Source organism: Ooceraea biroi, chromosome 13, assembly GCF_003672135.1.
Source record: "Ooceraea biroi isolate clonal line C1 chromosome 13, Obir_v5.4, whole genome shotgun sequence".
NCBI lineage: Eukaryota > Metazoa > Arthropoda > Insecta > Hymenoptera > Formicidae > Ooceraea > Ooceraea biroi.
In genome coordinates, this window is record NC_039518.1 from 5,351,890 (window position 1) to 5,362,911 (window position 11,022).

The following is an 11,022-nucleotide window of genomic DNA, read 5'->3' on the forward strand; positions in this document are numbered from 1 at the left end:
GATAACCGGCCCGCTCCGGATTCCGGAATCTGCTGTTAGTGCAGTTTACACATTACACGTACGAGTTCAGGATGACGGTACAATTTTTCGGACGCCTATGTGGAGTGCAATTGCACGAATAGAAGATCGACCTGCGCAAGTTAGTACGTGCCTTTCAATGAGAATAAATATTTCACGTGTCACTAACATTGAAAGACGAAAAAGCGTGTACTACCATCAGCATCGTCAGTGATCTCGAATCGAGATTCTCGATGTGGTCAACTGGTCAATCGTGTTTTAGTTTACCTAGCAACGTTATCACGTTATAAGAAATCGCAGAAGACTTTTCGAAATTTCTAGTTTATCGTATTTCGTTTCGTGGTCAGTTGTAATTGCATTTACTTCACGTACATTATTCAGCGCGACCCTAATGCCGTAACGCGTTGCAAAACATGTACAACGTACGTGTAAAAGGTTTGGATTTTTACGCTACTTCACACCGTGATTAGTAGATAAAGAAAGTATTTTTAACAAGATGCTATACAGCGCGCAGTTAAACGTCAGTAACATAGACGTTAGGACATTAATAATTTAATTAAAAGTTAACCTCAATATATAATAAACTGATGCTGATGGAAGATAAAATGAATAAAATACTGTGAAAGTTAGTAAGGATGAACGTTATTGAACAATGACATAATAATGATTATTATCTTTATGTTTCAGATTATAGTTATGTAACTCTTATGTGTATTTATTAGTGGACTTTGATGATTATCAAGCTATAGATTATCAATCATTGTTATCAAGCTTTGATATAGAAACTGGACCTATAAGAGATAAGAGGAATATTAACATGATACAGTATTGTGATATACATTAAGCCAGCTATTTAATCGATTAACTTTATCAATAAATATGGATGCAAAAATAATGAGCTACTGTCCACCGAATATAACTTTTAACGACATTTGGGTGGACCATGGCGTGTCTAAGTGTTTTATGGACACTATCTGTACCGCGGTTGTCTCTTTGTACCTGATTGTATTCGGATCCATCCAATTGTGGATGTATCGCAAGTATGGGACGGAAATTGACGAGAATACCTTACCGAAGAGCAAGTTGTACAATCTACAAAAGTTTGTGTTATATTTTGTTCCCTTCTTGAGTTTATTAAGAATAATACTGCAAGCCACAATCATGGATGATGGAATGGTCTATGGATACATGGTAAGATTTACATAAGATTTCCACATAGCTCATTTCTTTTATGATATTTAAATTTATTTGTATGATACCTGTTCCAGAATTGTTTAATATTAAATATTAGGAAAAGAATTTATTTGCTTATACTTGAAAGTCAGAGAAAGTGTCAAATATAATCGAGCTTATAGATAATAATTATTTTTCACGATTTTTATTCTTACTATTCCAGATACTGATGACGGTGTCAACAGTAATTATTTATCCGTACTCGGTCTATATATTAAAAGTCGAAAGACACAAATTGTTGCCGAGCGTACCGCCGCACGGACATGGATTGGTGTTGCTTGGCTTTTGGACCTTGGCGTTTGTCGGTGAAAATATTGTCTTTATCAATATCGGAAAACTCGAATGGTGGTTTCACCTGAATTCGTAAGTCCGTGTTGAGAGAGAGAAATTATTTTGCATGTGGCCAGACATTTGTAGCGTGTAGAGGATGAATCTATTCAAGATCTTGCTACAAAATCATTACATTAAAATTTAATATCTTTTTTTCCAGTCTGACGGACCAGATTGAGATGGCCCTATTTGTTTTACGTTACGTTAGTAATCTGTTGATTTTTGCTCTGGGCCTACGCGCTCCTGGCATTGCCGGTAGGTTCGATTCTGATTATCGTTCGCTCAACGACGGCTCAAGTATGCAATCGCGATACTATCAAAGGGTAAGTTACACGTGACTGTTTAATTTATACAGGGTGTCCCGGGTTTTAGCCGACAAACTGCGGGAGCATATTCTACTAGTGGAAATAAGAAAATTCTTATATCGAGTTTGCTTAGAAATGCTTTATTACAAAGTTATAAACCAATATTGAAAAGAAATATGAGATAAGTAACAACGGATTTTTTCACAAAAATAAAAATTATCTACGCAATGATTTAGTGACGCATTTCTAAATGTTGTCCTTGCACATCGATACAAGCTAGACATCGACGTAGTACAGAATTTGTTACGGTACGACATTCCTGAAAATTTTGTTGCGTCTCAGTAACTGAATTAGTAATTCGTTGCTTTAAATCTTCAAGCGAGATTACTTCTGTACTGTAAACTTTATTTTTTAAAGTTGCCCATAAATAAAAATCAAGAGGCGTTAAATCGGGCGATCTTGGAGGCCAGAAAACCGGTCCTCCTCGACCAATCCACCTATGAGCACAATGTTCGTCTAACCAGTTTCTAACTTGTCTAGCGTAGTGCGATGGACAACCGTCTAACTGTATCCAGCTGTTTTGGCGAAACTGCAGTGGCACATTTTCCATCAAAATTGGTAAATCGTTTGATAGGAATCTTCGAAAAGATTCTCCGTTCAATCGGTCAGGTAAAAAGAACGGACCAATAAGCCGGTCATGAAGCATACCCGTCCAAACATTACATCGAAATTCGTGTTGAAAGTTTCTTCGTCTGGTAGTACGTGGATTATTATGAGCCCATACATGGCTATTATGAGAATTGAATATGCCTCGTCTCGTAAAGGTCGCTTCATCTGTCCATAGTATCATTGATGAGGAAAGATTGTCCCTTTCTACTGCATTCACATACCAGTTACAAAATTCGACTCGTTTCTGATGATCGATTGGAAGTCATTCTTGTACAGGTGTGTAATGATATGCGAATCTGTCATCAGCACGCAATGTTCTCGAAATAGCGTTTCGTGATATCTGCAGTTGAGCCGAAGCACGTCGAACACTTTGTGTAGGAGTATTATCAAAAAGATTTAAGATTCTTTCCGAGCGTCGTCGGTGTCTTAGAGCTGAACGAACATCATCATGTTCATTCATAGGTCGAAATGAACCCAAATTACGTAATTGCAAATGGGCACATGACATAAACATCTTCGACCTTGCAAATTCTACACTATGTTCCGTTGTTACTTATCTCATATTTCTTTTCAACATTGGTTTATAACTTTGTAATAAAGCATTTCTAAGCAAACTCGATATAAGAATTTTTTCTTATTTCCACTAGTAGTAATTCGTTGCTTTAAATCTTCAAGCGAGATTACTTCTGTACTGTAAACTTTATTTTTTAAAGTTCCCCATAAATAAAAATCAAGAGGCGTTAAATCGGGCGATCTTGGAGGCCAGAAAACCGGTCCTCCTCGACCAATCCACCTATGAGCACAATGTTCGTCTAACCAGTTTCTAACTTGTCTAGCGTAGTGCGATGGGCAACCGTCTAACTGTATCCAGCTGTTTTGGCGAAACTGCAGTGGCACATTTTCCATCAAAATTGGTAAATCGTTTGATAGGAATCTTCGAAAAGATTCTCCGTTCAATCGGTCAGGTAAAAAGAACGGACCAATAAGCCGGTCATGAAGCATACCCGTCCAAACATTACATCGAAATTCGTGTTGAAAGTTTCTTCGTCTGGTAGTACGTGGATTATTATGAGCCCATACATGGCTATTATGAGAATTGAATATGCCTCGTCTCGTAAAGGTCGCTTCATCTGTCCATAATATCATTGATGAGGAAAGATTGTCCCTTTCTACTGCATTCACATACCAGTTACAAAATTCGACTCGTTTCTGATGATCGATTGGAAGTCATTCTTGTACAGGTGTGTAATGATATGCGAATCTGTCATCAGCACGCAATGTTCTCGAAATAGCGTTTCGTGATATCTGCAGTTGAGCCGAAGCACGTCGAACACTTTGTGTAGGAGTATTATCAAAAAGATTTAAGATTCTTTCCGAGCGTCGTCGGTGTCTTAGAGCTGAACGAACATCATCATGTTCATTCATAGGTCGAAATGAACCCAAATTACGTAATTGCAAATGGGTATTACTAAACACAGAACTATCTGGTACTCTCCTGTTAGGAAATCTACGTTGATACTCTCGTACGGCAGCTCGTGCATTTCCGTCACAGAATCCGTACACGAAATGAATATCGGTGTATTCCTCATTTGAAAACACTTTTGGCATTCTGATAGTAATTGCTAGTTCACACGACGATTGAAATCTAACGGCTACTGTTGCGAAAGTAACAATCGTACTGAATCGTTTCAACATAGTGAACATGAATACATGTGAATACACATAACATAACATCTTCGACCTTCCAAATTCTACACTATGTTCCGTTGTTACTTATCTCATATTTCTTTTCAATATTGGTTTATAACTTTGTAATAAAGCATTTCTAAGGAAACTCGATATAAGAATTTTTTCTTATTTCCACTAGTAGTAATTCGTTGCTTTAAATCTTCAAGCGAGATTACTTCTGTACTGTAAACTTTATTTTTTAAAGTTGCCCATAAATAAAAATCAAGAGGCGTTAAATCGGGCGATCTTGGAGGCCAGAAAACCGGTCCTCCTCGACCAATCCACCTATGAGCACAATGTTCGTCTAACCAGTTTCTAACTTGTCTAGCGTAGTGCGATGGACAACCGTCTAACTGTATCCAGCTGTTTTGGCGAAACTGCAGTGGCACATTTTCCATCAAAATTGGTAAATCGTTTGATAGGAATCTTCGAAAAGATTCTCCGTTCAATCGGTCAGGTAAAAAGAACGGACCAATAAGCCGGTCATGAAGCATACCCATCCAAACATTACATCGAAATTCGTGTTGAAAGTTTCTTCGTCTGGTAGTACGTGGATTATTATGAGCCCATACATGGCTATTATGAGAATTGAATATGCCTCGTCTTGTAAAGGTCGCTTCATCTGTCCATAGTATCATTGATGAGGAAAGATTGTCCCTTTCTACTGCATTCACATACCAGTTACAAAATTCGACTCGTTTCTGATGATCGATTGGAAGTCATTCTTGTACAGGTGTGTAATGATATGCGAATCTGTCATCAGCACGCAATGTTCTCGAAATAGCGTTTCGTGATATCTGCAGTTGAGCCGAAGCACGTCGAACACTTTGTGTAGGAGTATTATCAAAAAGATTTAAGATTCTTTCCGAGCGTCGTCGGTGTCTTAGAGCTGAACGAACATCATCATGTTCATTCATAGGTCGAAATGAACCCAAATTACGTAATTGCAAATGGGTATTACTAAACACAGAACTATCTGGTACTCTCCTGTTAGGAAATCTACGTTGATACTCTCGTACGGCAGCTCGTGCATTTCCGTCACAGAATCCGTACACGAAATGAATATCGGTGTATTCCTCATTTGAAAACACTTTTGGCATTCTGATAGTAATTGCTAGTTCACACGACGATTGAAATCTAACGGCTACTGTTGCGAAAGTAACAATCGTACTGAATCGTTTCAACATAGTGAACATGAATACATGTGAATACACATAACATAACATCTTCGACCTTCCAAATTCTACACTATGTTCCGTTGTTACTTATCTCATATTTCTTTTCAATATTGGTTTATAACTTTGTAATAAAGCATTTCTAAGCAAACTCGATATAGGAATTTTTTCTTATCTCCACTAGTAGTAATTCGTTGCTTTAAATCTTCAAGCGAGATTACTTCTGTACTGTAAACTTTATTTTTTAAAGTTGCCCATAAATAAAAATCAAGAGGCGTTAAATCGGGCGATCTTGGAGGCCAGAAAACCGGTCCTCCTCGACCAATCCACCTATGAGCACAATGTTCGTCTAACCAGTTTCTAACTTGTCTAGCGTAGTGCGATGGACAACCGTCTAACTGTATCCAGCTGTTTTGGCGAAACTGCAGTGGCACATTTTCCATCAAAATTGGTAAATCGTTTGATAGGAATCTTCGAAAAGATTCTCCGTTCAATCGGTCAGGTAAAAAGAACGGACCAATAAGCCGGTCATGAAGCATACCCATCCAAACATTACATCGAAATTCGTGTTGAAAGTTTCTTCGTCTGGTAGTACGTGGATTATTATGAGCCCATACATGGCTATTATGAGAATTGAATATGCCTCGTCTCGTAAAGGTCGCTTCATCTGTCCATAATATCATTGATGAGGAAAGATTGTCCCTTTCTACCGCATTCACATACCAGTTACAAAATTCGACTCGTTTCTGATGATCGATTGGAAGTCATTCTTGTACAGGTGTGTAATGATATGCGAATCTGTCATCAGCACGCAATGTTCTCGAAATAGCGTTTCGTGATATCTGCAGTTGAGCCGAAGCACGTCGAACACTTTGTGTAGGAGTATTATCAAAAAGATTTAAGATTCTTTCCGAGCGTCGTCGGTGTCTTAGAGCTGAACGAACATCATCATGTTCATTCATAGGTCGAAATGAACCCAAATTACGTAATTGCAAATGGGTATTACTAAACACAGAACTATCTGGTACTCTCCTGTTAGGAAATCTACGTTGATACTCTCGTACGGCAGCTCGTGCATTTCCGTCACAGAATCCGTACACGAAATGAATATCGGTGTATTCCTCATTTGAAAACACTTTTGGCATTCTGATAGTAATTGTTAGTTCACACGACGATTGAAATCTAACGGCTACTGTTGCGAAAGTAACAATCGTACTGAATCGTTTCGACATAGTGAACATGAATACATGTGAATACACATAACATAACATCTTCGACCTTCCAAATTCTACACTATGTTCCGTTGTTACTTATCTCATATTTCTTTTCAATATTGGTTTATAACTTTGTAATAAAGCATTTCTAAGCAAACTCGATATAAGAATTTTTTCTTATTTCCACTAGTAGTAATTCGTTGCTTTAAATCTTCAAGCGAGATTACTTCTGTACCTTAAACTTTATTTTTTAAAGTTGCCCATAAATAAAAATCAAGAGGCGTTAAATCGGGCGATCTTGGAGGCCAGAAAACCGGTCCTCCTCGACCAATCCACCTATGAGCACAATGTTCGTCTAACCAGTTTCTAACTTGTCTAGCGTAGTGCGATGGGCAACCGTCTAACTGTATCCAGCTGTTTTGGCGAAACTGCAGTGGCACATTTTCCATCAAAATTGGTAAATCGTTTGATAGGAATCTTCGAAAAGATTCTCCGTTCAATCGGTCAGGTAAAAAGAACGGACCAATAAGCCGGTCATGAAGCATACCCATCCAAACATTACATCGAAATTCGTGTTGAAAGTTTCTTCGTCTGGTAGTACGTGGATTATTATGAGCCCATACATGGCTATTATGAGAATTGAATATGCCTCGTCTTGTAAAGGTCGCTTCATCTGTCCATAGTATCATTGATGAGGAAAGATTGTCCCTTTCTACCGCATTCACATACCAGTTACAAAATTCGACTCGTTTCTGATGATCGATTGGAAGTCATTCTTGTACAGGCGTGTAATGATATGCGAATCTGTCATCAGCACGCAATGTTCTCGAAATAGTGTTTCGTGATATCTGCAGTTGAGCCGAAGCACGTCGAACACTTTGTGTAGGAGTATTATCAAAAAGATTTAAGATTCTTTCCGAGCGTCGTCGGTGTCTTAGAGCTGAACGAACATCATGTTCATTCATAGGTCGAAATGAACCCAAATTACGTAATTGCAAATGGGCACATGACATAAACATCTTCGACCTTGCAAATTCTACCCTATGTTCCGTTGTTACTTATCTCATATTTCTTTTGAATATTGGTTTATAACTTTGTAATAAAGCATTTCTAAGCAAACTCGATATAGGAATTTTTTCTTATTTCCACTAGTAGTAATTCGTTGCTTTAAATCTTCAAGCGAGATTACTTCTGTACTGTAAACTTTATTTTTTAAAGTTGCCCATAAATAAAAATCAAGAGGCGTTAAATCGGGCGATCTTGGAGGCCAGAAAACCGGTCCTCCTCGACCAATCCACCTATGAGCACAATGTTCGTCTAACCAGTTTCTAACTTGTCTAGCGTAGTGCGATGGGCAACCGTCTAACTGTATCCAGCTGTTTTGGCGAAACTGCAGTGGCACATTTTCCATCAAAATTGGTAAATCGTTTGATAGGAATCTTCGAAAAGATTCTCCGTTCAATCGGTCAGGTAAAAAGAACGGACCAATAAGCCGGTCATGAAGCATACCCATCCAAACATTACATCGAAATTCGTGTTGAAAGTTTCTTCGTCTGGTAGTACGTGGATTATTATGAGCCCATACATGGCTATTATGAGAATTGAATATGCCTCGTCTCGTAAAGGTCGCTTCATCTGTCCATAATATCATTGATGAGGAAAGATTGTCCCTTTCTACTGCATTCACATACCAGTTACAAAATTCGACTCGTTTCTGATGATCGATTGGAAGTCATTCTTGTACAGGTGTGTAATGATATGCGAATCTGTCATCAGCACGCAATGTTCTCGAAATAGCGTTTCGTGATATCTGCAGTTGAGCCGAAGCACGTCGAACACTTTGTGTAGGAGTATTATCAAAAAGATTTAAGATTCTTTCCGAGCGTCGTCGGTGTCTTAGAGCTGAACGAACATCATCATGTTCATTCATAGGTCGAAATGAACCCAAATTACGTAATTGCAAATGGGCACATGACATAAACATCTTCGACCTTGCAAATTCTACCCTATGTTCCGTTGTTACTTATCTCATATTTCTTTTCAATATTGGTTTATAACTTTGTAATAAAGCATTTCTAAGCAAACTCGATATAGGAATTTTTTCTTATCTCCACTAGTAGAATATGCTCCCGCAGTTTGTCGGTTAAAACCCGGGACACCCTGTAGTATATGTATCATTGACAAAGCGTTAATGATATGTGCAGAGACCGGATGACAACACTTCCACGTGGGCAAATCTGTGGTATAAGATTAGAGTGTTGGCGCCATTCCTGTGGCCAAAGTCGGACTTTCTGCTTCAACTGAGGGTGATATTTTGCTTCATGCTGCTGATAGCTGGACGTGCGATAAATCTTTACGTACCGATTTACAATAAAATGATCGTGGACAGTGTCGCGAGTATCACTAACATACAATTTAGGTGCATAGGAATTCGATGTAACCGAACCCTCCAATATTTATTTATGAACGAAGCGAGTTTATGGCAATTTCTTCTTGCAGATGGGATCTGGTATTGATATACGTGGCGTTCAAATTCCTGCAAGGGGGCGGTACAGGGGGCATGGGTCTGCTGAATAATCTGAGATCCTTCCTTTGGATACGCATCCAGCAGTACACCACTCGTGAGGTTGAGGTGGAATTATTCAGGTGGGCTGATTTCGTATGATTTACTTCCGAAGATGGCGTTGGGAAACCTGTCGTTGCCATTTTGCCACAAACGAGACAATCAAGAATTTTATTTCTATTTTAGGCATTTACACGGGCTGAGTTTACGTTGGCACCTCGGAAGAAAGACTGGCGAGGTGTTGAGGGTCATGGATCGCGGCACGGACTCGATCGACAATCTGCTGAATTATATTCTTTTCTCGATTGTACCAACAATCGTTGACATTCTTGTGGCCGTTCTATTTTTCGTTAGCGTATTTAACAAGTGGTTCGGTCTCATCGTTCTCACAACGATGGTGTTTTATATTGGTAAGATTATGTTCGAATTATCGTCAAAGGTAACGGCGACCAGCTCTCACAGTGATTGAAAATTGATAATTTTTTTGTTAGCTCTTTCATATCATTGCATTGATTATGCTTATTATGATTAATGTTTCGTTGATGCAGCTGCGACGATCTTGGTTACGGAGTGGCGCACGAAGTTCCAGAGGCGCATGAACCTCGCCGACAATGCTCAGAAGGCACGCAGCGTCGACAGTCTGCTGAATTTCGAAACGGTGAAATATTACGGCGCGCGAAGCTTACGAGGTCGAGTGCTACGAGAAGCGATATTGGATTACCAAGTGCAAGAATGGAAGTCGATGGTGACGCTAAACATACTGAATACACTGCAGAACGTAATAGTATCCGCCGGTCTACTCTCTGGATCTTTACTATGCTTACACATGGTTAGCCTCGGAAATAACTCTCCGAAAATAATCTCGCGATGATCGATTTTACATTAGACTCCATATTATATCCTAAATATTCTATCAACGAGAGCATGATCGATTTTCTCGTAGGTCGTTACCCATCAAGGCTTGACGGTCGGCGACTACGTCTTGTTCGCCAGTTACATAACGCAACTTTACGTGCCGCTGAATTGGTTCGGGACATATTACAGGTAACGTAGAGCGAATTGTTTCGCGACGACTTATTTGCATCGCCGATTAATTAATTTCCTGAGCTTCGAACGACAAATTTATTTGTCCGAAGGGCCATTCAAAGAATTTCGTCGACATGGAGAACATGTTCGAGCTGCTCAGGGAAGACCAGGAGGTGATAGACGCACCGGGAGCCGGTAAACTGGATGTCAAGCGTGGCCAGGTGGAATTCGTGAACGTGTCGTTCGGCTACACCCCCGAGAGGATCGTGCTCAAAAACATCAACTTTACTGCACCCCCGGGCACGACGATCGCGCTGGTCGGCCCGTCCGGCGCCGGAAAGAGCACCATAATGCGACTGCTGTTTCGCTTCTACGACGTGGAGCAAGGCGAGATCTTGATCGACGGGCAGAACGTGAAGACTGTGAAGCAGGAGTCGCTAAGAAACGCCATAGGTAATTCTTCGATCTAGCACTTGCTCGGGTCAATACTTATTCTGGAAATCTTTCCACCGCAGGCGTCGTGCCGCAGGACACGGTCTTGTTCAACAACACGATAAAATACAACATCCAGTACGGCCGCATCGACGCACCGGAGGCGGATATAATCGCCGCGGCGAAGCACGCGGATATCCACGATCGGATTCTCACGTTTCCAAACGGCTACGAGACGCAGGTCGGCGAGAGGGGGCTGAGGCTCAGCGGCGGTGAGAAGCAACGCGTGGCGATCGCGCGTACGCTACTGAAGGCGCCCGAGATAGTGC

The 11,022-nt window shown here is 40.1% G+C and overlaps 1 protein-coding gene across 1 annotated transcript; it reads left to right on the forward strand.

The window, feature by feature from the left end:
- The first annotated feature begins 32 nt into the window (after nucleotides 1-32).
- Nucleotides 33-10,590, forward strand: LOC113563209 (ATP-binding cassette sub-family B member 6, mitochondrial-like). Its single transcript, XM_026974555.1, has 10 exons — nucleotides 33-143; nucleotides 706-1,209; nucleotides 1,415-1,614; nucleotides 1,742-1,904; nucleotides 8,877-9,091; nucleotides 9,172-9,318; nucleotides 9,422-9,645; nucleotides 9,784-10,064; nucleotides 10,179-10,279; nucleotides 10,372-10,590. Exons 2-10 carry the CDS (start codon nucleotides 898-900, stop codon nucleotides 10,436-10,438), a joined length of 1,710 nt encoding a protein of 569 aa, XP_026830356.1. The 5' UTR covers nucleotides 33-143; nucleotides 706-897; the 3' UTR covers nucleotides 10,439-10,590.
- Nucleotides 10,591-11,022: the final 432 nt, after the last annotated feature.